The sequence below is a fragment of the Cladophialophora immunda genome, assembly GCF_000835495.1.
Source record: "Cladophialophora immunda strain CBS 83496 unplaced genomic scaffold supercont1.5, whole genome shotgun sequence".
NCBI lineage: Eukaryota > Fungi > Ascomycota > Eurotiomycetes > Chaetothyriales > Herpotrichiellaceae > Cladophialophora > Cladophialophora immunda.
The window spans coordinates 4,022,821-4,048,722 of NW_015622545.1; the positions used below are offsets into that span (position 1 = coordinate 4,022,821).

The 25,902-nt window shown below is 53.4% G+C and overlaps 7 protein-coding genes across 7 annotated transcripts; 3 read left to right on the forward strand and 4 right to left on the reverse strand.

The window, feature by feature from the left end:
- The first annotated feature begins 280 nt into the window (after positions 1 to 280).
- Positions 281 to 4,842, forward strand: PV07_09487 (uncharacterized protein). Its single transcript, XM_016396748.1, has 2 exons — positions 281 to 563; positions 613 to 4,842. The coding sequence occupies exons 1-2, from the start codon at positions 462 to 464 to the stop codon at positions 4,258 to 4,260; spliced, it is 3,750 nt and encodes a 1,249-aa protein (XP_016246604.1). The 5' UTR covers positions 281 to 461; the 3' UTR covers positions 4,261 to 4,842.
- On the reverse strand, positions 4,676 to 7,297 carry PV07_09488 (uncharacterized protein). The gene is made up of 3 exons (XM_016396749.1): positions 6,996 to 7,297; positions 6,054 to 6,927; positions 4,676 to 6,006 (listed from the first exon to the last, which is right to left on the reverse strand). The coding sequence occupies exons 1-3, from the start codon at positions 7,188 to 7,190 to the stop codon at positions 5,030 to 5,032; spliced, it is 2,046 nt and encodes a 681-aa protein (XP_016246605.1). The 5' UTR covers positions 7,191 to 7,297; the 3' UTR covers positions 4,676 to 5,029.
- Positions 7,298 to 10,086: 2,789 nt separating this feature from the next.
- Positions 10,087 to 12,534, reverse strand: PV07_09489 (uncharacterized protein; the record flags this gene model as incomplete). Its single annotated transcript, XM_016396750.1, has 1 exon — positions 10,087 to 12,534. The coding sequence occupies one exon, from the start codon at positions 12,532 to 12,534 to the stop codon at positions 10,564 to 10,566; it is 1,971 nt and encodes a 656-aa protein (XP_016246606.1). The 3' UTR covers positions 10,087 to 10,563.
- Positions 12,535 to 13,173: 639 nt separating this feature from the next.
- PV07_09490 (uncharacterized protein) lies at positions 13,174 to 15,025 on the reverse strand (the record flags this gene model as incomplete). The annotated part of the gene is made up of 4 exons (XM_016396751.1): positions 13,174 to 13,568; positions 13,622 to 13,907; positions 13,965 to 14,447; positions 14,498 to 15,025. The coding sequence occupies 4 exons, from the start codon at positions 15,023 to 15,025 to the stop codon at positions 13,174 to 13,176; spliced, it is 1,692 nt and encodes a 563-aa protein (XP_016246607.1).
- Positions 15,026 to 18,214: 3,189 nt separating this feature from the next.
- On the forward strand, positions 18,215 to 19,788 carry PV07_09491 (uncharacterized protein). The gene is made up of 2 exons (XM_016396752.1): positions 18,215 to 18,354; positions 18,438 to 19,788. The coding sequence occupies exons 1-2, from the start codon at positions 18,263 to 18,265 to the stop codon at positions 19,072 to 19,074; spliced, it is 729 nt and encodes a 242-aa protein (XP_016246608.1). The 5' UTR covers positions 18,215 to 18,262; the 3' UTR covers positions 19,075 to 19,788.
- Positions 19,473 to 23,055, reverse strand: PV07_09492 (uncharacterized protein). Its single transcript, XM_016396753.1, has 2 exons — positions 20,892 to 23,055; positions 19,473 to 20,842 (listed from the first exon to the last, which is right to left on the reverse strand). Exons 1-2 carry the CDS (start codon positions 22,055 to 22,057, stop codon positions 19,969 to 19,971), a joined length of 2,040 nt encoding a protein of 679 aa, XP_016246609.1. The 5' UTR covers positions 22,058 to 23,055; the 3' UTR covers positions 19,473 to 19,968.
- Positions 23,056 to 24,372: 1,317 nt separating this feature from the next.
- PV07_09493 (uncharacterized protein) lies at positions 24,373 to 25,559 on the forward strand (the record flags this gene model as incomplete). Its single annotated transcript, XM_016396754.1, has 4 exons — positions 24,373 to 24,480; positions 24,534 to 24,819; positions 24,878 to 25,454; positions 25,511 to 25,559. 4 exons carry the CDS (start codon positions 24,373 to 24,375, stop codon positions 25,557 to 25,559), a joined length of 1,020 nt encoding a protein of 339 aa, XP_016246610.1.
- Positions 25,560 to 25,902: the final 343 nt, after the last annotated feature.

Genomic DNA, 25,902 nt, shown 5'->3' on the forward strand with positions numbered 1-25,902 from the left:
GGGTTGGGCAAAGCCGCAAATGCAAAGCGCGACGCGTCGCGCGTTAAGTGCTACTGCGGAGCATAAAATCGTGAAAGCGAATTTGGGCCGCGAGAGCGCCACGGGCCAATGAGAGTAATTATCTCTGTCTGACAGACAGTATCAGTGCATCCGCACGTCAACTGGCTTTCTGTGTCGAGAATATGCCAGTCAGACGCTTCCATCCTCTTTGCCGAGGCTCGAGCAGTGGCAATTGGTCTTCGGAAGGACATCTCTCAACAACCAACTTCATCCGTTTTGCATATCACCATAATACGTTTCTTTACAGGAATAGACTTCTTATTGTATATCTTTGTTCTTTATCCTGAAGCCGTGAAGCGCCTCTATGTTCTCAAGAATCGGTCTGTACGGATTTTGCGAAGCCCGAACACCACCAGCTGGAGCTTGCACCCTTTGCTAAGCTTCTACTGCGATCCGCGAAGATGCCTCCCCCCGTGCGCGCTGAGGTTGCGCTGGTGTCACTCCAGAATTGCCTGGTCAACCTACCCCCGGGACTGATTGCGCTGATCAGCAACACCAATATAGTAAGTTATCCATTCGGAAAGCTTTCTTCCTCTGCTCACCTTATACAAGCCAGCCCAAAATGTTGTAGTCGAACTACAATACCGGTCCCAGACTCTATCTTCTGGGGCCGTCTCCAGTGGAAATAGTGCTGGGTTTCAGCGATCTGCCTATGTTGGCTGGACTGGGATGCCTAGCCGGACAAGACCGGCGTCACTATTGAATAACGACCGAGCCCGACCGGGAAGCAGAGAACAGGATGCTCAAACTGTCGAAATAGATGCGACATTTGCGAAATTGCTTGGGCTCTCGGAGGGCCAGAAGATTGGCATTTTGGTCCATCTTGACCCGCCTGTCGCCCACAGCATCAATATCGAGCCGCTGACACCTGCGGATTGGGAAGTCATTGAGCTGCATGCCACTTTCCTTGAGTTAAACCTTTTGTCTCAGATCCGTGCACTTCCGAATCCCGCGTACAGCAGCAAGACTACCGTTCAGGCAGAACATACCCACCCCTTAACTCTGCATCTGTCACCGACGTCGACCGCGAATATTGTCGTCACGTCTTTGGTACCACCTGTCCCGAATACCATCCCTTTCGCAAAGATAGCTCCCGATGCCGAAGTCATTGTTGCACCCAAAACTCGGCCTAAATCTAGTAGGAGCGATAGGCGGGATGCAAGGAGCACGGCAAGCAGGCGAAGCGGCAAAAGTGGTGTCAGCAATGTCCGAAACAAGACAGGTCTAGCAAGGCCTGCGCTGTTCATGCGAGCAATCGATCGAACAATAGCAGGCAGCTTTTTCGACGAGGATCGGAACGTATCCCAAAACAATAAGCTGTGTATATGGCTCAGCAACGAGGTGATTGAGTCTGAGGGTCTAAGGGCGGCAACGTGGGCAAACGTCACTATCATTAAACCGGCTGGTATGCGGGCTCAACTGGATAGTAATCAAGTCAACCGACTTAAGGAAGAAGAGAACAGCGAAGTTGGAAGACCGGCTTCTAAAGTGGTCGCCCAAATCCTTCCCTGGCACACACCAATCGACAGCAATCACGCAGTTCTATCGACCTCGCTTTGCAGCATGCTTGGTGTAGAAGGGATGGTTGGGATCATTGTTCGAATTCAAGCCACTGGGCCACCATTGCCCCGATACTCTATCAAACGGTTCCAGTTCTATCCGTTTCTGCCCGCAAACTCGAAAAAGAAAGACGGCCTGCAATTTGGCGGAGATTCGAAAGCAGCAAAACAAGCACTGGCTGACAAAATCCGACTGACATACGCCGGGGAGGATGGACTGCTGGCTGGGCCCATCACTGACGGAATGATTCTTCCAGCCTCTGGAGACTCGTCTTCTGTGGCATCATTTGATGGTGGAATTCTGAGATTCCGTCGTCCGGCCGAGGTCGAAGAAGACCATGACAGTTCTTGTCTATGGGTACTAGGACAAGAACAGGACCATGAATTCGAGATCAAGGCTGAAGTAGCCCGGCCTGTGGAGCTGACGACCATATTCCCCAGCTTCGCCCACGGAATACCGAGCAAGCTTCCCAACTTGATTGGCGTCGATGGGATCTTGAAGCAATGCTTATCAAATCTGACCCTGTGCTCATCCGTGCTGTTGACCGGCGGCGTGGGGTCGGGCAAGACTTCGCTCGCTCATTGCATATCACAAAGGCTGCGGGAGGATTATGTCTTCAACGTGACATATTTTGATTGCCAGAAACTGGTCACGGACGAAACCCGAGTCTCTACAGTGAAGGAGACTCTCACGAGGTTGTTCATGTCAGCATCTTGGTGTGCAAGACTAGGCGGACAATCAGTCGTCGTCTTGGACGATCTGGACAAGATTTGTCCCGCTGAGACTGAGCTAGAGGTCGGTAACGACAACGGTCGCAGCCGCCAGATCACCGAGGTCCTTTGTGCCGTTGTACGCCAATACTGCAGCATCCATTCTGGAGTCACTCTTCTGGCCACGGCACAGTCGAAGGACTCGCTCAACAGTATTATGATTGGAGGACATATAGTAGGCGATATAATCTCCATAAAGGCTCCGACAAAGGAAATCCGCCGAGACATCCTGGTGTCTCTCACCAATGATGGGTCGCAAGTCGACAACCGTGGCCACAACCGAAATCAAAGCGATACCCAAAGCATGTCCGAGACCTCGTGGATGGATCCATCAAACCCGTCATCAAGACCAACATCTTCCGCTTCATCACCACCGGTGGAGGGCTTCCGCGTTGCGCCCAGCCTCGACCTACTCGATATCGCCGGAAAAACCGACGGTTACATGCCTGCCGACCTCGTACTCCTCCTGGCCCGTGCCCGAAACGAAACCCTGACGCGCATGATATCAGAAAACGACGACTCAGACGCACCACCCACTCTGACAAAGGTTGACTTCGACGCTGCGTTGAAGAACTTCACGCCTTCTTCCCTCCGCAACGTGACATTGACTCACTCGACTACTACATTCTCCTCCATCGGCGGCCTACACGGCACCCGCAATACTCTCCTCGAGACCCTCCTCTACCCGACGAAATACGCGCCCATCTTCGCCCGCTCTCCACTCCGCCTCCGCTCGGGACTGTTGCTCTACGGATACCCGGGCTGCGGCAAGACACTCCTCGCCTCTGCCGTAGCCGGTGAGTGCAACCTCAATTTCATCTCCGTGAAAGGCCCGGAAATCTTAAACAAGTACATCGGTGCTTCTGAAAAATCGGTTCGAGATTTGTTCGAGCGCGCCCAAGCTGCGAAGCCATGCGTCTTGTTCTTCGACGAATTTGACAGCATTGCACCCAAGCGTGGACATGATTCCACTGGCGTGACAGACCGAGTGGTAAATCAGATGCTTACGCAGATGGATGGCGCCGAGGGGCTGGAAGGTGTGTACGTACTGGCGGCGACCAGTAGGCCGGACCTGATTGACCCGGCCCTACTCAGACCCGGACGGCTGGATAAGAGTCTATTGTGCGATATGCCGGATATGAACGATCGGATGGATATCTTGAAGGCAGTCAGCACGAAACTGCGACTGAAGCCCGAGGTTGAGAATCGGTTACTCAGCGTTGCGCAGCGCACCGAAGGCTTCAGCGGCGCAGACCTCCAGGCGCTCATGTACAACGCGCATCTAGAGGCGATCCACGACTTGTTAGGCGACAAGCCCTCCGACCAGCAAAAGGGTCGGGAATTGGTCAACGGAACCAACAGCAGCAACGGTGGCAGCGGCGCTGGTGGAGGCGGGAAACGCCGCAAACGCCACAGCACCGCAGGCAAGCATGACTTCTTCCACTTTCTGTATTCGCCTGAAGAGGACGCGCTGGCAAGGAAGTCACTCGGCACGGGCGCCTCGGCGATGGAGTCCAAAGCCGCCATTGCCTCGAAGATCGACGAGCTGAAACTAGCGCGCAAGCGCGAAAAGGCGGCCCTGAAGAACAGCCTTGCACGGCGCACATCGTCCTCCACTTCCGTACCTCCCAACGACGGCGTGCCCGACGGAGACGCAGACGACGCGGAGGCCAGCGGCGCCGGCAAGGACGAGGTGGTGATCGAGTGGCGACACATGGAGAAGTCGCTCGCGACGACGCGCAGCTCCATCAGCCCCGAGGAGAAGCGCCGCTTGGCAGCCATCTACCAGGAGTTCGTGGTCGGGAGGAACGGCGAGATGCCCTCGGGCCAAGGCGGGAGGGAGGTCGGCGGCAGGACGAGTTTGATGTAAATCAGCAACCCGAGTCAAGATGGGGATTCGTGTCCAGAAGAGCTACCAATCCACTATACCATACTATACTGTACGAACCCGTGCCGTACATCGTCTGATATAGTGTCAAGAGACAAAATTTCCAGACAGTCGGACGAGTTGTGATATATCCGCAACTCTCCCATTGGAAATTGAGAACCGCTTTAGGTTTCACGCAAGGTGAGATGTGTTAATATTCTTCCTCTCGACAGAAACATATACGAGGGCGCATGCACCAGGGCGGGAAGAGAAGGCAGGAGCGAAGAAAAGTGCAGAGAAAATGGCCCAAGCGCCTCACGCGCATAGACGGAGAGGAAGCCGGCGACGAGGTTCGGATTCTGGAGAGTTGAGATTCGTACGTACTGCGTACACGGGCGGCGGCCCACTTTTGCCTTTCCTCTATTCATGCCGCGTGGTCCCAATAGCCAGCCAGCCCTCTCTTGCGTGGCTCTTGCTACCTAGAAGTCGAATCTGCTTTGTCCGCTGGTGGTGGTGACAAGCTGCGCTTGCACTTTGAAGTTGGAAAATAGGAGCGGAAGAAGGATATAAACCAATACAGGAACTAGATAAGTAGGTTAAGTAATCTATGTTCCCTCGTCAAACCTGCTACCGTAGCAGCATCGAAATCAAGTTGAGAAGTTGCCTCTTTCCCGTCGTAGTGAGCAGGCTCCGTAATTAGAGAGTCGAGAATCTGAACAGCCAAAAAGAGCAGCTCCAACACTGGCAGCATCGGAGTCATGGGGTATCATTCTTACTTTGCCGTCGCGCGACTAATAGCAAAAACACCAACAATAACAACCGCAAGCGTCACAATGGCACCGGGAAGAAGCAGGTCATTCGGCACACCGGCAATGATCTCGGGCTGTTCTTCCTTTCGTTGTTGCATGACAGGTGGTGCTCGTTTCGTTCGTATCGTCTTCGCTATGGGGGCGGTCTCTTCTTCTTCCTCATCTTCGTCGCCCTCCTCCGCAGCGTCTATTGGCGCCTCCTTGAGTATGGACTCGGGAGGGGTCGGCGGTTTCGAAAGCTGAGGTCGCGGGTCGATAGTCGTGGCAATCGGCGGTTGAGCAGGGTCATGTACGAACAAGTCGACTTTGTCCCTCTTCCCTTGTCTCGCTAGCAGTATTGCGTCGAGGAGATCTTGATCCGTCGTGATAGAGACGGTATCGCCCTCATTGTCCAGGTAACTCAATGCATAACCTGCTTTTCCCAACCTACCTTCCTCGACAGTGGCTTCGCCGCCCACGGATTCCACCTCACTACCTAATTTGGCAGTGACTTGGTTGACCAGTTCGGTTAAGCCGCTGCTAGCCAGGACTTGTATCCGATGGACTCGTCCGCTGGGGGCTTTGAACTTGAATGGGAAGGGTGCCTCTTCCGGCGATTCGACAGATGGAAGTACCTCAGAGTGAACATCGTCTCCTCGGTGCGAGGCGGAGTCGTGTGGCATAACGCTGTCCCCCCTTTCAAAACCGGGGCGGCCAGGCTCTGACTCCATCATCGAGCGGTGGCCAGGGGTGGTTGGGCGATGACTGCCTTCGCCGGACATGATTGATTCCGTGTCATTGTCCATTGATAGCCAGAACTTATTCCATGCCGGACCCTCCGCTTCTCCGGAATTCATCGTGTTGATCTGTTCAAGCGTGGCATAGGTCAATTTGAGGACGTCGACCATGCCGACGATTTCACCCTCGCCATTCATGACAGGGAGGTTGAGGTAATGTCCATCTATAGCTGTGAGCACTTTCACCCACACCCGTGGAGAACAGACTCACCGTGCATCTTCCGCAGAGCAGCCTGAATGCTCATATCCGTGGGCGCAAAATCCGGGTGAGGGGTCATGACCCTTACCACACTGCAGTTCGAGGGATCAAGACCGGGTGCAATGACACGTAATACCACGTCCTTGCTTGTAAAAATACCAGTGATTGACCCTTGATCCTGCACCAGCACGGCCGTTGTGTGATTTTCCTTCATGAGCTGAGCCGCCTCTTTGACCGACGTCCTGACAGACACGGTAGTGGGAGGAAGCCCATTCAGCACGGATTCCAATGTAGGTCCCGACATCTTCTGCCTCAAAGCCTCGACATATTGGATGATCTGTTGGGGCTGGCTGGAGCCAAGTTCAGATTGTACGCCTTCGAGGGCATCGTACAGCTTGCGCGACGAACTGTATGCACGTTCCAGCTTTTCCATGGCTTCGTAGAAGCATTTTGTGATATCGAGGATACCAGAGATGTCTTGATTCTCGTCCATGACAGGCAGATGTCTGAATCCTTTTCGAACCATTAGGTCCAATGCATCGGTGGCACTCGTATCGGTCCTTGCACACAGCGGGTTTTTGGTCATGATCTGTTCAATGGTGACTTGGCTGGCTTTGATACCGGCACCCACAACACGGAAGGCCAGATCCTTCGCTGTGAAGATACCCGCGATCCTATCGTCGTCATCTGTAACCAAAACGCAGTCTTCTCTCTTTGCTGCCATCAGCTGAGCAGCCTCGGCCACAGTGGTGGAGGGCTTGATCTGTAAAGCCTGACTGGGTTTCAGGGCCAGGACGGTCCCGGGTGGTGCCTTGCGGGTGTGTCGAGCGCGGGCGGGGGCGTGCTTCTTCTTGCTGAGGTCTGCTTCCATCTTGCGTCGAATGGCCTGGACTCAATCGCCAGATGTGTTAGGCACAGGGGAGCCTTGAGCAGCGTTGGGATGTGATCACGCACCTCGTCTCTCTTACTCTGCTTCTGTCGACTGGCGGACATGGTAGAGGTGCCCGACATCTCGCTGGGCGTGGTGTTACTGGCAGACTCCAACTTGGGACGAGGGATTGCGGAAGGAGAGTCTGCAAATGGGAGTTGACCACGCCGGTTGGGCGTGCCTCGATATGTGCCGCTGACGCCAGACATGGTTGATGACATGGAGGAGGTGATGTGGTTGACCGTAGATGGTCTGTGTGAGCAAGGGGTCGCGAGCACAGATCGGTTGTTCCGTGAGGGTGCAACTGATTGGGACGTGATTGAGAGTCTCGCAAAGCCGGAGAATTGATGCAAACCACTGACCCAAGGCAGCGCACGAGGCCCGCTTGGTTGCCGGAACAGAATCGTACGTAAACAAACGATCAGGTGACTTGGCGTGCTTGGCGTGCTTGGCAAGCCCCTCGATCTCCCGAGACGGCGACCAATGTTATCCCTGCCTTATTTGGTATACACTATCATGAGTGTCCGATCTCCCAGAGTCCATGCGGCGAAGGCCTTTCTCTACTGGCGCGGTTTGAAGATTGTGCCAGTCGCGAACTGCAGATCTATGGTTCCAGGATCTCTATCCACTAACCCACCCATGAGAAGGCAGACCCTGCCCAAGCTAATGCAACGTGCATATACGCCATGTTGTTTTTGGTCCAGTACCAATGAAGAGGATCGACATTTGCATGAAATCAAAAAGAAAGCTGGCTGCGTCCTCGACATAGACGTGCTTCGTGACTACGAGTTCACGCGTTGTCTGGCGAAGAATTGGCAGAATTCCATCTTTACATTGCCGACCGCCTCGCCAATGAACCATACAACCTCATGCACATATTTATCACCCAACTGAATCATCCGTGACAAGATGTTGATATTCCGGGAACACTAACGCGTAGACGCCGTACCTGGATTTTAACTCAAAGGACTGAAATTCACCTATATAATGACATGGTTAGTAACTTCCGCGGAAATGTCTTCTATACTTACATTGTTGCCGTTTCGGATGAAGTTGCCCGCAAAACACCAGTTAAGGTATCCTCTACCAGAAGGAACGTCAGTGGAAAAGGCCTTTTCTATCATGTGAATCATGGGTTTCAGAAGAGCCACTAACCCGTCACCCTGCAGTACAAACGGACCCGAATCGAAGACGTAACAGGAGTATGTCAAGACGGAGCCGCTGTTGGGACACGTGCATTCCCGAACAGTCATTTGGCGGTTGATGAGGCCGGACGCGTCGTGCTTGGTGAAGACGCACATGACGTTCTTCCCGGGGTTGCTGGACGACATGTCTCCGATTTGCACCTGCGTCCACGAGCTCCGGTAGTCCTTGTCCGCGCCCGTGTCCCAGATTGCGCCAACCAACGCGACGCCGACGTCGACGATGCCCGCAGCTATATCAGCCACTACCTGCGCCATTGCTGCTCTCTTTCGTGGCAGAGAGTGTTGTGAGTGTCGAGGTTGCGCAGTGCCACAGCAGATTGGGGTCGTCCTAGACTCTGAGATGCTACTGATCGCAGAGATCCGGTAACTCAAATGTCGTTGCCGCAGCTTCACGCAATTTATCTTGCAAGGGCCTGCGAACTACTGTAGCGCCCGTCACCCATTCTCTAAGGGCCCCGAGTTGAATGAAAGCCCGTTGAGCTATGCACTTGGGACCACGGACCGAGTATCGATGCATTCGGAAAAGGGGACAGTCCTAAGCTGACTGTGCCTATGGGACACCTGCTGACTGGGCTCTGTGTATTCGACCAGATTGCACTGTGAACAAAAGACCTTTCCCGAATCCTGCGACGAAATCAGTTTCTACCCTTATCACTCAATGATTCCCGAGACAGTTGCGATTGGTGTTCCTGAAAGTAGTGATCGCGACTACAACACGGCTGACCCGCAAACTCTATCTCAATCTTGGATCCGGTAGCGGTGACTAACAAGACCCTTATCCTGTATAGGCACTATAATCAACGGGTATAAATAAACCCTCTATTCGAATCGAGATAGCACGTTAGCGTAACCTGTACCTCATGTAACTCGCCGGCGTCCGAAGAGTGTGATTTCGCCCGCCTCCTTAGGTGGGCATCTCGATGGCCTTACGTCTGTGATCCTCAGATTGAAACGGAGTCTTTTCTGGACTTGTGGTACAGCGCAAGTCATACACTCTATACATATAAAGACGGCCACCCACCTCTCGGAAGCACTGCCTTTCCCCCACCCTGCTTTTCCTGAACACCAGCTATAATAATGCATGGACACGACGAAAGCTACGGACTTGACGGCGGCGAGGCCGAGGGCGAGGGCGAAGGCGACGACAGCTACGACTACGCCGACCAGCAGGGCGACGACGGCCAGGGCATGGCTGCCGGGGCCGTGGGAAACGACCACGACGCGGCATCGCTGATCCAGCTGGTCGTCAAACTGCTGCTGGACCCGCAACCGGGGCCCTCGCACGTTCCAAAACCACAGCACGCCCACTCGAGATTCGCACAGGATCCCCGGCATGCCGAGTCCATGCGGCTCCTCGATAAGATTGCCTGTGAGACCCGGGTTTTTTTTCCCCCGCCTTACCAGCTTTACGGCCCCCTTTTTGTTCTCTCCAGGGATACTGACGATAGTCATAGCGGAGCCGATCCATGAAGCTCACCTGGAGAGCATGATCCACGTCGGGCTTTTGCTGCTTGCTCGTATGGCCAAAAAGGTCGGGATGACGGCAGGCCACGAGGCTCAGGGTCCGGACGCGGGAGAGGATGGAGGACACGGCGAAGATCAGGCTCACGGCCACGGTGAAGATGAAACCCACGGGCATGGAGAAGACGAATGTTGCTAGGCCGGGGTTACAAAGGAGACCTGAAGCAGAAGTCTCCAGTCACTGACTCACTAGCACGAGAACCATGGCCAGACTGTATAGAATTCAGATCAGCGGATTCACGGTTAGCGACGTGTTGGTCTGAGAGAGGTCTTCCTCTAATAGGTGCTGAGGCGCTCATGAATGGAACTGGACATATTTGGCTGCAAGTATGTACTGAGGTCTTCATGCATACTGGCCACGTTCTGGGAACGCCGCACAAACGGTGTCAGCCGGCGCCCAGGGGCTATTTGAGACTCGTCAATGCTAGCCTGAGAGACCAACGGGCGTGTCCATCATCAGCAGGTCTCATTACTGTCCAGCGACGATATCTAGACCTTTATTTCAACCTGTCTGACTCTGTTTCTCGTGCTCTGGCTCTGGATTCTTGGTATCATTTTCCTCGAGGGCCGTGGATTTCCAATAGCGGTTGATTCCACCAGTAAGAGAACTGTTGGTCGTCGGTTCCCGAGGATTGTCGGCAGCATTGATGTGTCTCTCAAGCTACTAATCGCTTTCCTCCTTAGTTGTCGCAGATCGGCGACAAGATAATGGCTCCGCAGAACTGCGTCCTCCGCGTTTTTGAACTCAGGACTGGTCGAGATGGATGCTATGTCCGCTCCATGGACCAATACAGTCTGGACCAACATGGCTGGTCGTGACTTATGGACACATCCATCGTCAGCGCCACGTATTGTATCCAGTTAAGGATCACCAATTCCAGGCTTTGATCAGCTTCGCCACCAAGTTGGCGGTAGGATAGGCCAGATTCTCCTCAAGCATCTTCAAGAACCAAACAAGCGCCTCTTGCTCTACCTTGTTGTCAAAATACTCCCCGCACAGCATGACTGCTGCACAGGCATTGAGGTGGATAGGTGGCGCTTGCTTATTACTGAGTGCCATGCCACAGAGCTTGACACAAGCAGTCTTTGATATCGCCATGACCTCTCGTTGGCTGGCCAGATATCCGCTCCCCAGTTTCTTCCGCCCTGGGTCAAATGTGACCAGCAATATCCTCGTAAGTTCGGCATACGCTGCAGCCGTGACATGGTAAGTGTCGAGGTACAAGATCTCTGGGAACAGTCGAGTAGGTCCTAGACAGCCTTCCTGCTCATGGATAGGGATGAAAGAGGCCGGTAAAGACGATTGTAAGAAGTCGGCCTGTTCTTTCAAGTTGAGCCATCGTTGGCGATCAACGCCAAGATTCGGTAGGATCGTGTAACAGAACTCGAGGACATCGGCATGAAAGATGACAACGCGGTCAGCCCAAACGGCGTCTATCGCCGGGGAAAAGTCTCGGAAGGAATCAAACTTGGACAGCGGGAATGTGAATGCCTGTTGAGTCATGAAGGAAGCATGAAGCTCTTGTCGAAGCGCAATCCAGAAGCATGCCTGCCTGAGTCCATCTGCTTGAGAACCGTGAGCTGTGGTCAACAGCTCTCGAGTGGTTGGACTGAGAGGGGACTTGGGACGGAGGTCTGATCGCTCTTCTGCGACTTCGCCTGTCGTCAGGACCCCTGCTGAATTTGTGGCCGGCTTGATGCTGTAGATTTGCGGGGAACTGTGCGGTATCGCGGCCACCAGAGGCGTCTGCGCTTCCATGAATGCGCCGGTGACACGGAGGAACACGTCCTTGGGAGTTTTGCCCTCGTGGTAGGGGGTGTCGATTTCCTCGTCGGTCCGCAGGATGATGGATGCCGCCAGCAGGTCAACATTCTGGATCTGTTCAGGATCGATGCTGAACCTTAGAAGGTCTCGAATGCATTCGTTCTGGTATTCCCACACAGAGTCTTGTTCGACGTGCGGTAACAGCAGACCGTTCCACTCGAGAGCGTCATCGGCTTTCTTGTGTTCCTGCAGTCGAACGAGATGCCTCGCCGCTGCCGTGCATATGGCGTTCAGAAGGGTTTCTGACGTTCGAGCTCTCTGCGGCACCACCTGACCGAAATGCCTGTAAGGATCGCAAAGATCGAACCACGGTGAGAGCTCTTGCATGAAATACCTCAGGAATATAGCTCTGTCACGGGCCGAGGCGGCTTGATTCCCGACATTTCTCGACGCCGGCGCGTTGTCCTCGTTGAGATGAATGTCGAGCAATTTTCCCGCCGAGTCGTCTGGCTCGGTTACATGAGACATCCATTGCAGATGCGTTTGATCCGTTCCGACGTTGGAGGTATATATTGTGAAGGGCGAGCGTGACACGTTGGGTGACAACCAGTTCGACGATATAGCAGGTTGATCCTGATCGCTCTGTCCAGTGTCTGTGATGAATGTGTTGTGCAGCAGGAGGCGCTCGGAGAGTGCCTCCCCTGTGTCACTTGTGGGTGGAGAGCCCTTCTCCCAGGCGTTTTCAGTATCTGAAGCATCACTCTGGGATTCAGGCTCTTCTGCAGTAGCCAGTTCTGCGTAGTCGGCTTCATTGTCGCTTTCACCGTGAGTGGCGATAATCTTGCCAGTCTCGTCCACGTATCTAAGTTGCCCTAAGATAACATCTGTCAGTGGGAATGGTTTGATCATCTTTAAAGATATATGTGTGAAGCGGACTGTTCGTCTCAACCCATGGCTGGTCTTCCTGAAAGCGAATCTGAGCGTCGACCTTTGGCGTCTTACGAAACCGGATCTTTGGGTGCGTGCGATCGCAGTTGATGCCTTTGCGTCGACACCTCGAACATTCGATTGCATCGTAGTCACCTTTTCCCTATCAGACGTGTTGCATGGAATGGATGCTACAGTCTTACACCTCAAATGTCGATCTGTTCAGAGCCGGTCAGCCGGTGAGTAGGTACACATGGGAGGGAAGCCTGTAAACTTATCTACAATTGAGGCATGGCCTCAGCTTGTGCCTTTTTCTCTTCTGGGCAGCTTTTGTTGACGCCGATGTCTCCTCCATCTTGATGCGAGTGGAGGTCTGTTCGCGGGAGGCGGGTGATTGCGCTTTATATGTGGACGTAATATACTTCTCATCACTTGGTCAAATGGTTTAGCTTTAGGCTGGAAAGGGCCTAGGACACGGTCATCGACCCCGCAGCTTCTATCAACCTACATCAGAGAACTCAGAACACACTTAATAGACCTCCATTTCTTGTAGGGACATAGTTAGGCCTGCTCAGTGTAGTGAAATCCGCGTTACTATGAACACTATGCTTATGTTGGATGAAGACATTTCGAGTGGCAAGTAACAAGTCAAGACGTCTCAGCGATGGAGGCAGATCTATACATGTAGATAGCGTGTTTGAATTCTTTCCCTTCTCTAACCATTCCCTCTGTTCAAAATATCGGATCAACAGAGTGTTTGCTAGCTCATCAGTGATTTGTGTGCAGTCACACCCTGCTTTGCTCGCCTTCACCTTCCACAACGTGGACAGTGCTCCTCCTAGCATTCTCGAGTGCCTGGGCAAGGAGAGCCTCCTCTTCAGCAACGGAATTGTCCTTGAAGACCACCGCCAACTCTTCCAAACTCCTGTTCTTCGTCTCTGGCACAAAAAAGTAAGCCCACAGACCCGCGAGAAAGCACATGACAGCAAAGAACACGTAAGTCCCGTATCCGGCGCTCTGGACCATTGGAGGCACGGAGACGCCGACAACAAAGTTGCACAGCCATAGGAAAGCGGTGGCGAGGGCAACCCCTTTGGACCTCGTCGCTGTGGTGTACGCTTCCGCTGGTAGCGCCCACCCGAGGGGAGCATAAGTCGAACCATAGGTGAGAATGTAGACAACTGCACACCTGGTTAGTTTTCAAGTTGACGTTTGCCGCAGGATTGATACTTACAAACCATGGCGACGCACGTCCACGCCGCTGCCGGGTGAGCAGTCCAATTAGAAGAGAATTTGGCCACCAAGATTGACATGACAATGTACGGCATCATGGACCCGAACCCGCCGAAGATCGCAAGCGGTCGTCTTCCCACATGGTCAATGATGAAAAAGCAGAGAATAATGGCGACTAGTTGCCAGACATTCAGTATGCCAGAGATGATCAATGACATCTCATTCGACTGGCCCAGTGACGCGAATAGGATGGGCGCGTAATAAATAAACGCATTGATTCCAGAAAACTAGACACATTGTGGTAAGCTTTTGCTCCCCGAACGACAATCGATCCTAGTACTCACCTGCTGAAAGAAGGCAACGCCACAAGCGACAACAGTCCTCCTCCAATTCTTCTTGCTGAATAACTCAAGCCATGTCAATGCTTCGAGCGTAAAGCCTTGTTTCCCTGGGTAATTCTTCTCCAAGACGAGTTTTTGAAACTCCACCTCTGCCATGATACCGCGCCATTCGACCTGGACCTGCTCGTCTGTGGCAGGCAGACGCCGCAGTCGAGCGAGGCTGTGGAGTGCGTCATCCGTCCGTCCAACCAAGGACAGCCAGCGCGGCGAGTAGGGCAGAAAGTGGACGCATGTCCCCAAGACGGTGGCACATATCATTTGGAGGCCGAACGGAACGCGGAAAGAGGCCTCTCCCGCAATATGCCGCGTCCCGAACGTGATCCAGTAGGCCACCACAATCCCAAGGACCACCGAGACCGATTCCAAAACCAACAAAGCACCCCGGAGGTTCGGAGGAGCAATCTCTGAGATATACAAAGGGGCACCCTTTTCAAATGTCAGTCAAAGCGTCACCGTAAGCAGAGATCAATACGCACCATTGCTAAGGTTCCAACGCCAATACCACAGATGGTTCTGCCGGCGACGAGAGTGCCGTAGTTAGGCGCTGCTGTCTGAATGATGGCCCCGATATTGAAGATGACCGTAACCACAGTCAACGCCCATTTTCTAGATATGGTGTCGGCAAGCTTGGGCATGAAGAAGCAGCCGAGGAAAGCGCCAAGCTCGAGCATGCCGGTCATGAAACCAGTGTAGAAGCCAGAACCCTTGGTCGACGGGTCCGTCTCTGGAAAACGATGGTGGAACTGAGGCATGACATTGATGATGGAGATGACGCCCTGGTCGTAGCCCCAGGAGAAACCGCCAAACGAGATCAGAAGCGCCGCGCCGAACACATATGGAGACTGGATAATGCCTCTGATGCCGCTGTGGCCGTAGGAAACGTGGCCAGCAATTTCAGAAGGTCCAGCCACATGGTCGACGTGCACTGCTGTGTCAGACAGCTGTTCGCTTCCGAGTTTCTCATCAAGACGAGTCTCTTTTGTGGTCCACGTTGGGGGAGCCATAGCTCTTGTTGTTCCGTCGTCGGTGCACGAAGTAAAGATATTTAGTACTTTGGAGTTTTAGTTAGGAGACAAGTTGGTTGAAAAAGACCCGTGAATCTCAGGCGACATATAATGCTGTTTGCTCGAAGGGTCGCCAGATCTTTATAGTCATTCGGTTTTCTTGCGTGGACAGCGTTGTTACCGCCTGCCCAGTTCTAGAATACATAGTTCAGGTGGCCTACCGAAGGGAAGAGCGCAAGGAAATTTCTCGTTTCGGATGAAGCCAGCCTCGAGCCAATGCATATTCCATGGGGGACATTCCCGGGCCCTCCATGCGGCCTCTCTCCGCGATTTTCATTTCTCCAGACGCTTACCCTCCGTATCTCCATCTAGTCTCCGTCTGGGGGACCAAGCTCGGCATGAGCGTGGCGCGAGAAGGGTCGTTTTGGCGGCTCGGAGCAAGAAATCACACTCTGCCACCTCGTCACTCGTGGGGCTGTCTGGGATGCAAGGGGCGTCGCTCCCCGCGGCAGAGCTTCGCAGCTGTTTTGCCCTATCTGGATGCGTCACCTAGTCCAGGCGGGGCGAATCCTTGGCCCTATGCTTGTGATTGGATGGTTCATTCTGTATTCACCAAATTGGGCAATTTTCTTGCGATAGATATGTTCCGAAAGAAGTTAAAATCCTGCGAAGTATTCTCGAACAACTATATCCTGTCATCGCCGTGAACAAGTGGCCGACGAAGAGATTTAAACGTGATAGAACACATAGAAAATAGAAAGCGAGCACTAAGATGCTGTATGAGTTTTCTATTTCACTTTCCGGGCAATTTCCTTTGGTGTTTCACCGGAGAGACGAGTTTTACCCTTGCCAAAGACAACTATGCTTGCACTCCTGCTATTCACGATATCTACCGCCGGGTTTACAATCTATTTCATTGCTCTTCCAATATATCAACACTTCCAAGATGCGAAAGGTCTGCGCAAGTTTCCCACATTATCAGCCTTCTCAGGGCTCTCGGACCTCCCCTTCATCATCGAAGCCCATAAAGGTTTTCGGTCGTCGGCCCTTCTAAAGGCACACAGAGACCACCCGGTTGTCCGCATCGGCCCAAACTCCCTGTCATACGGGGATCCACGGGCCATCAAGTACATCTATGGGCATAATACCTCATGTTCCAAGGACCTGTTCTACTCGACACTCTCGGGTTCGCACTATCACCTTGCCGATGTCGTCGACAAGTCGGAGCATGCACGCAAGCGAAAAGTTCTCGCGAGTGCTTACGCCATCAAGAACCTCGAGGGATGGGAATTCAAGGTCTCTGATCTCACGCGGCGCATCATGAAGGCCTTTGACGCACGGTGCACCGCACCGCTCCAGCCAGGCTCCCTACCATGTCCGGACGATCTGACAGTCGATTATCGCCATTGGACCAACCTGTTCACCATTGCCGCCATCGCGAGCATTGGTCTCAGTGAGGATTTGAAGCTCTTGGACCACGGCGACGACATTGTAACATCCGAGAGAATGGACGGGACAACGAAGCTAGCCCACTTCCGTGACTGTCTCTTCGCCACTGCCTGGGCCCAATCGAACCTGGTCTGGGCGTATAGTTGGTACAAGGCACTGGTTCGCATCAGCGGTCTCGTATCTTCAAAATACCGTGAGTGCTGGCGCCTCAACAAGGACTGGGACGGGATAGTCTGGAGCCGGGCGATGACGCGCCGCAGGCGGTATCAGGCTGGTGAGAAACTCGACGATTTCTTCTCTGCTCTGATGGAGGACAAGTCTGGCCGTGAGAACAACCTGGAGTGGGGTGAAATCGTGGCAGAAATCTCCATCATGATGAATGCCGGCTCAGATACTGTAAGTTTGTGGTTCCACTTTTGAAATATCCTTTACAGTTGCTCTCATCGGAGCTGCAGTGATTGATGCTAATGCTAACACTCAATAGACCGCGATTGCGATGAACAACGCCATGTACCTGCTGCTCAAAAACCCTGGCGCTCTAGCAAAACTCAGGGAGGAGCTCGACGCGAATCTCGACGAAGAGGACGTCATCCCGCCGTACGACAAGATCAAGCACCTCCCTTACCTACGAGCGTGCCTTGATGAATCCCTCCGCATACTTCCACCGGTCTCGTTCGGCCTCCCGCGTCGAACACCCCCGGAAGGCCTCCAGATCCTGGACGACTGGATCCCCGGCAACACCTCGGTCAGCATGTCCGCGTACGTCGTCCATCACGACCCGAGCATTTTCCCCGAGCCGAATGTTTTCAAGCCCGAACGTTGGCTCGGCGAGTCTGGGAAGGACTTACAATCGTATTTCATCGCTTTCAGTACCGGCGCCCGGGGCTGTATTGGGAGGAATATTAGCTATCTAGAACAGAGCGTCGTGTTGGCGTTCATGGTCAAGAGGTATGAGTTCAGTTTGCCCCATCCGAACTGGGAGCCCACGAGGAGGGAGAACACAACGTTGAGCCCCGGGCCCATGTTGTTGAAGATCTGGAGAAGAGACGCATCAAAAGCACTCGTCAAGGCGTAGATCCCTCCTTCGAATACCTGCGTTGCTCCTTTCGAACAGACAGGTACAACTTCCTAAGTCACATGTTTGTGCGAGCACAGGTAAGGTGGAGTATAATGGATAGATGGATGCGAAAATGCCCAGAATGCAAGAGGATAAGCGTGAGGCAGATAGCAATTCTCCAATATCATGACAGAGCCAAGTAATTGTGATACAGTGCGTCCGGCTAGCAGATGCCCACAGTCTTGTCTAATACACCAAGCACAGTCTCTGGAGTCACCAATCTCAAAGACGAGAACCCTTTCGCCATTCATGCTTTTCAAGGCAAACCTGTTGAGATCTTATCGAGGGCGATAGCCTCGGAGATTGGAAGATTGTCCACCCCGTGTACGGAGTATTATCAGCCATGAAGTGACGAGCACTCAAAGGCGGGCGTGCGGCCCATGCGCATCCACCCTCTTCTTCCAAGACCAGATATCAGCACGCCAAAGCTGTCTCCCAAGGGGTATAGCAAAGCCATTTTGACACCATCGAGATGCTTTGGCTGGATTTCAAAAGCTTTTCAAACCTTCCCTCTTACGGTCCAATAATACGGACGTACTAGTACTAGCTCAGCCTCGTCAAAATTTTGGATGCGGAGAAGACGGCATTGTGGGATCCTCGCTTTTTCCTCCGCAAACCATTAATTTTTTTTATTTTTTTTTTGGATACGGACGACACGCCTAGCAGCAAAAATGGCCACAGATACGACTATGGACACGAACATGGATGTGTCGATACCGACCGCGACGGTTTCGGAGCAGGCACAAACAAAACCAGAAAAATTGTACGTCTCTTTGCTTCCGTCACCAAAAGGTGCAAGATTCCACAATTCGACAGTTCAACTGTACTGACACAGGTTCTCTCCAGACCGACGACCGTCGAGAAGCCTACTCCATACACCTATGACCTGGGCTACCTGACAGCGACGGACCCAAACCCTCTCCCCGCCACTTCACAGCTCCTCGCCCAAACCCTCTCCGAGCGCAACGAGTCACTCCGACTGATCGCCCGCGACGGGGCCCAATCGCTCCTCAACACCCTCCTCACGACGTGCGCGATCCAGTCGACGCCGGAGGGCCTGATCATGACCCTGCCCACGCCGCAGCAGTACCTGCCGCGGTGGAAGCCGCTGCCGAAGCCGAAAGCGCCGACCAAGTGGGAACTGTTCGCGCGCAAGAAGGGCATCGGCAAGTACGGGGGCAACCTGAAGGGCGGGGCCGCGCAGGAGGAGCGGCGGAAGAACCTGGTCTACGACGAAGAGAGCGGCGAGTGGGTCAAGAAATGGGGGTACCAGGGCCGGAACAAGAAGGCCGAATCCGAGTGGCTTGTCGAGTTGGACGACGAGGCCGTGCGCAAGGAAAAATCTGCCGCCGATGGTGGTGGCGAGGAGGGCAGGACGATCCGGGGAGAAGGGAGGAGGGAAAGGAAGGAGAGGATCAAGAGGCAAGAGAGACGGCAGAGGAACAATGAGCGGCGAAGCAGGAAGGGCGGGAAGACGGGTTGATCAAGGGCGGCCAACAGCAACAATGACTTCGTCATCAACAGTCAATCATGCCAATTGTTATGTGATACGGGAAGAAAACTCCAAACCGGGGCCAAGGGGTTGCATTTACCAAACAGTAAGCCAGCCATTGAGTGGCTGCGTCAACCCGCTTCTGATGCGACAGAAAGTGATGGTACTGCCATTCGTCTGTTGCGCTACATGGACGTATATCTGCACTACTGGGAGCTCGAGACAGTCGAGCGCCAGCCACGCCGAGCCGAAGAGGACCAAGTGGCGGAGGCAAGACCACTCCGGAGAGTCTTCAATTCGCGGAGGCCATGTCTTTGGGAGAGGTCAGGCCGATGACGGCGTGAACAGGGAGATGTTGGGAAGATGATCAAGATGCTAGAAATAATGGGCTTTGACAACATCTGACAGTTGGCGTCATCTCCAGCCGCCGTCTGCATTCGACTCGAGTGCATCACAAATCTATGGTCTCAAATGTCACTTTGCCTCCCCTGCTTCAACCTCGTCGGGGCTTTCCCGCCATGTCCAGTCCAAAATCTTACATACGCCTGTTCATACAAACAGAGCTTCACTCTGTATCATTCTCTTGCAGTCTCTACCTAGGTTATACCATTCCCCTCATGAATCTTCATCAATGTTTCGAGGCGAAAGCCAGAAGAAAGCCACAGTGCAATGCAACCACAAAAGACACGATGCTAAGTAGAAATCAAGGTAGATAGATAATACAAGATATGTCCTAGAGCCTTTCGATGCCAAACAATCGTCATAGGCAGGCGTATCCAAGCAGGGCATCAAAAGGAAAGGGAGTATGCTTCAGTCCATAACGTGACGCCGCAGCAGGATGTTGGTTCTAGAACTCATCAGGCCGACGACACATGTCCGAGGACATCACATTCTGATGGGAGAGAGCCCTGTCAGCTCTGGCAATTTTTGGTCGAGCGACAGTTTCGGAGGCTCTGGCGTCACCATCCGTGGTACAGCCGGTACTGACTGACTAGGTGCATGGGCACTGTTGGATCTGTCTCTCGCACTTCCACCCTGAGACAGACTTCTCTGTTTTGTCCTGGGCGCCATTGATTTGCGCTGTGCCGCTGCATCCGCACTTCGAGGAGGAGCAGGCTGCTGTGTTGATGCCTGTTGAGCATTTGATGGCGGTGGCGGCGGCGGTTGTTGCTGTTGTTGACTGCTGCCACTGGAAGAGATGGCCCTCTCATCGATGGCCAAGTCTTCACTTTCATTGATCGAACCTTCCCGCTCGTATCGGTATTCTTCTTCCAGGTACTCCTTTTCAGTCCAGCAGCCCTGCCAGCAATTCTTCCAATCCATGACAAGAAATTGAAAACAAAAGGCATCGATCTTGAGACAAGGCTGAAAGCAAATGCACAAATTTCGATAGTCCATTTTGTTCCTTTCGGCATAGCTGTTGAGCAGGCTGAGGTGGCATGTGATGGCGAACAACAAGTAGTAGTTGAACGGCGGTAAACGTGACAGTTCGTCCTTCAGCAGTTGAGGCGCCGAAGTCGCCCCGGCGCACTGGGTAGCAATCTTATTCTGGACAGCTTTGGGAAGGATTTCGTCAGGCAATTCTCGCAACCAGGATTTGAACATTGACCCGATGGTGTTGATATCGTACAGTTCTGGTTCGTCGAAGAGGTTGATGTCGTATTCGGTGTCAAAGCGCCGCTGCCAGTGCTTCACATCTCTGTTACTGCCAGGTATCCGATACAGGCCTTCTTCTTCGGCGCCATTCATATTCAGGTAGCTGTATAAATGGTTAGTTAGGGGAACAGAGAACTGAGGGATCAGCATACTCAATGCAGCGCCATGGCAAGGCTGGCATCCAGAATTCGGTCTTATCTTTGGATGACTCCAGACGTCGTGCTATCCTGGTTTTCCGGGTTTGCTTAACGAGTGGCAGGTTGATTGTCGTACATACGTAGTTGTCATCCGTGACCGTTAGAGGTTCGCGCTCGTTACTACTCCCACTCCGCGTGATCTTGCCAAAAAAGCCCTTCCCAGCTTTGCCTAGCCGGTCTCCCATGCCTTTGCCGGTTTGCCCTAGGTTGGATAGAATTTGAAGGGTCGATCCATCTCGGAAGGAATGGGACACGGGTATATTACCGGTCTGCCGATCTCTCCTCATGGATTGCGAGTCATCACGGGTTTGTCGATCTGCTGAGCGGTTTCGAACGGTCGCGCCACTCTCTGGACCAAATGCCCTATCTCGGTGGTCGAACTTGATGGGTGCAGTCCTTGGAGATGTGTCGGCGTGGTCATTGCCTGAGTTAGAGGTGTCTAGTTGCAGATGACTTGGCGGCGGATGCTTCTGTTTCGGTATGGCTTCCTCCATTTTCACAGTCTTGGTCCTTGCGAGAATGCCGCCAAATTTAGACTTGGGCTTTTTGGCCGCTTGCACAGGCTCCAGAGGGAGTTGAGAAGGGATCGACTCCGACTGGGCTGGGACCTCGTTGTCACTGCTAGGGCCGTTGCTTGGAGCAGCCTTGGGCAGCTCTGGAGTCGAACCTTGCTTCTTTACTGAATGGAGAGACCTCTCTTTGGAACTAGCCCGACTTCTTGCGTTAGGCTTTTCTCCGTTCTCTGGAATACTAGTCTCCGAAGCATGCAGTTTGTGGGAGGATTTGGAAGCCATCAAGTTGGAAAAGAAACCCTTGGACGGGTCTCGAGCGTGCTTTGGTGATTGAGGAACAGGTGAAGGAGGAAATTCGGGCACTGCTGTTATCCGCGGAGAGCTGGGCCCCGTACGCGACCCATCGTGTCGACTGTCTTGTGATACAGACGCTTGATGCGACATGAAAGAGGGCGGAGGGCCTTGCAGATATGGGGAGGTCGGGGCCGATCGGGGAGTGTGAGGAGAGCCCGTCGAGCGAGGGCTCAGCGTCGCGGGGGTCAACCCATTAAATTCTTCATTGTTGTCAGGAGCCAAGTTGAGATGGGGCAAAGCCGGGGCTTTTGGCATATCTGCAGCTCCCTAAAATGTCATCCACAGGGCCGACTGCAGGTAGCCGGCCGTGTTTTTACAGTTGGACAAAGCAGCAGCTGGCGCCAGATCACCGGGACCTGTGATGTTCTCCGTCGGATATATCGACTCCCTGTACCACCTCCTTTGCAATGACAGATAGGCCTCTGACAGTTAAAGTCGAACCTTGGAGAAGAGACACGGGATCAAACAACGCGCAGGTGTGAAAGCCTTGGTATCGCGTAGAGGACTGCTGGGTTTGTCGAGGCGTCTGCGGAGATGGATCCAATGCCACGTATTCCAATTGCCGCAGGCTTGCAGCCAAATGTCGGCAAGCAATTTGTGTTTGATGAGCCCGTGATGTCAAGTATTCTGTTCGCTATCCAACAAATGTTCTGTAACAGAAGGGCTGGCTTTCGATGTGTAGAATTCCAAGGATAGTTGTTGAAGGAGATGTTGAGCCAGGGATGTCTCTGCGGCCGCATTCAAGGGTTCGATTCAACTGAGGGACACGCTCCTCATCGGACAGCTCTTCATTGCCAGGCGTGCTCGTGTGACGGGCTGACTGCCAATATCGCTGAGTGGCTTGCGAGTAGGGCGGCTAATAAAGGAGGAATCTAGGAGGATCGAAGGAGTGACAGCAATGATCACTCGGGAACAGGACAAAACTAAGGACTAAAAAAGCACGAAGAACCAAGCCCTCAAAGAACCTCGACCGACGGGCTATAGGTGTATAAGGGTGTAGAGTTGGTGTTGTTTAAGGAGGTATGGTGCTCTCGCAGTTGTGTGGGATGGGATGGTGGTGTGCAGACAAAAACCCAAGGACCGACGAACGCACGACACGACACACGACGGGACTGTGCCAATGGCCGCGGTGGGTGGTCGTGGGTGGAGAAGACGGAACCAAGCGGTGAGAAGGAATGAGGGGACCAGCCTGTAGGCCTAGAGCACGACTGAGGGGCCAGGAACAGGAATCGGAGGTCAAGGGGGGGGGAAGGGCCTGGCTGCCTGGTTTTGTTCTTTTTGTGAGGTTGGAGGTGTCGCAGCAGGCGAAATATCTAGGGAATGCCTAGCAATCACTTTGGGGGAGCTGTTGGCGTTGGCGCTGGTGCTGGTGCTGGTGAACGGGCTACTAGGCACCTTGGGTACTAGGTACTGTAGGCACATACATTAGATAGGCTGGCTTGTTTGGGTCAATGGATGTGCCAGAGAAAAGAGGATCACGGCCACCACCACGACTCTACACGCCCTGCACCACCGTTGCCAGAAGGATTCCTAAACCCTCTGAATGCGCGTCGTCTAGCGGCAGGCCGATGATTTTCATGGTTGCCCTGCTACTGCATGCTTCTTTTTTCCTCTTGGTGCAGAACTGAGTTCAGTCGGTTAGCGTGTGCATCACGCAAGCATCTGTGTGGGGGGATGTGCAGCTGATGCCACAGCCCCATCCTGTCACACGGAGTTGACTGGCCATTTTAGCGGGTTAATCCTTGAGACGATGGTGGACGATGGTGGACGATGTTGGTCCATGGGGACGATGGCGACTTCAAACACGGCCTCAGGTGGTGGTGAAGCAGGACTCGCTTGGATGCCATGTTTTGGCGGGTTTGGCGCCGATAAACTGAGGTTCGGTGCCCACCATCTGGGTTTCACCGGCGAAGTTACTTGCAGGTGGGCCGGCTAGGGAGCCCGCTAGTGAGGGCCTCGTAGTGAACTAACCCTGGAGGCCCTTGACAGTGAGGGAGGCCCCTTGAGTGCCTGTGAGGGGTCGCCAGGGGCACAGAGACCTGCAGAGACATGCAGGCGGCTGGAGCCGGGGTGCCCAGCGAGTCAATTAGGTAAAGCCCGGGAGCTAAGCGTGCAGGAACAAAGGGCAAATCGTCCACAGGGCTTGAGATGTGCGAGATCTGGTCTAACTGCGAAGGACCCAAGTACCTCAACCTCTTTGCAGACACTGAGGCATTTTCAAATATCCTGCTTACTCGTTGGTGCACCCTAGTACTAGGTGCTCTATCCCTGCGAAGGCACAGAGGTAGCTGTTCTGTGAGCGGTCGTCATATGCTCCGTTCAGCAGTGAGACGATCAATTGTGGTGCCTGGTGTGCCCGATATGCCTGAGATGAAAAGTTTACGCCTGCCAGCGCCAAGCAGATCCGAAGATGAAGCGCACCTCGCATGCGCCCTCCCTAATAATCATCCTAGTGAACCCCTTGCACTTCCTCATCTACCTACCGCGATCACCACCAACCTTCGCATTCAGGCTTGCCCCATTCTCCACCTCCTCTCTCACAGCAATATCCGTCTGGTCCGCCCGAAAACATGTCACTCGTCGCAGGACCCGGGGTAGGAGGATCACACTCGGTCTTGCCGACCGATCTCAGCCTGGTGGTGGAAAAGCATGTCAAATACATCCAACTGTTGGATACTGTGCGTCCATGTGAGTGCTTTACACTGTGCCAGATGTTGATTCTGTGTGCCAGCGAAAAGATGAACTCGACTACTGGTTGACCGAACACCTAAGGTTGAATGGCGTATACTGGGGCCTGACGGCACTTCATCTCCTGGGCCATCCAGATGCATTACCTCGTGACAAAACGCTACAGTTCGTCTTCGCTTGCCAGAACCCGGATGGGGGTTTTGGTGCTGCTCCTGGCCACGATTCCCACATGCTGTACACCGTCAGCGCCGTCCAGATTCTTGCCACAATCAATGCGCTGGACGACTTGGACATGCCGGAGAGAGGAGGAAAGGAACGGACGGCAAAATGTAGGTGATCTCGCAACTGGCCACCTCGGGTCTGCAATTGCTGATTACCCCTTCGTAGATATCGCAAACCTTCAGAACGCCGACACGGGTACTTTTGCCGGAGATGAGTGGGGTGAGACAGACACGCGCTTCCTCTACGGTGCCTTCAACGCCCTCTCCATCCTAGACATGATGCACCTCGTCGATGTAGACAAGGCCGTCTCCCACATTCAAGCCTGTGCAAATTTCGACGGAGGGTTTGGCCGCTCGCCAGGCGCCGAGTCTCATTCCGGCCAGATCTTCACTTGCCTCGGGGCTTTGACTATCGCTCGCCGACTGGACATTGTGGATCATGATCGGTTGGCTGCTTGGTTAAGTGAAAGGCAACTTCCCAACGGCGGGCTCAATGGCCGCCCAGAAAAACTTGAAGATGTGTGCTATAGCTGGTGGGTTCTCAGCAGCATCGCAATGTTACGAAAACTGCACTGGATCGATGCTACCGAATTGATCAAGTTTATTCTCAGATGTCAAGACGCCGACCAAGGAGGATTTGCGGACAGACCTGGCGACATGGTGGATGTCTTCCATACCGTGTTCGGCCTCGCAGGATTGAGTTTGCTGGGTTATCCAGGCCTTGTCGAGGTTGACCCCGTATAGTAAGTTGCTCAGAGAAGAAACGTTCTCCTACACCAGACTAATTGGCCCTGGTTAGCTGCATGCCCCGGGCAGTCACCAAAGCCTTGCCATACTGGCAAACATGAAGACCATATATCGCCCAGGACATTCCTCTTGCAATCTAATAACCCACTTGAATTGGCACTTGAAAGATGGGATACAAGGCAAGAGAAGAGCAAACGTTCACCACGGCCTATATCCGCTTCATCACTCTACTGTCCTTTGCTCTAGAGGAAGTATAGACCTGGTGGCACAATGGGAGGTTGTTGTACTGTTATTGCAGTCGTGGAGACGAAGATTCAAGTCGAGTCTCCCAAGAACCGCAGCTAGCTTCCCATGGTGATTCAATAGACCAAGATGCTAGCTACCGTAATTGGAGGGTTCTTGCCTTTCCGGCGAGGCGATGACATGGTGAGTGGCTCGTTGGTT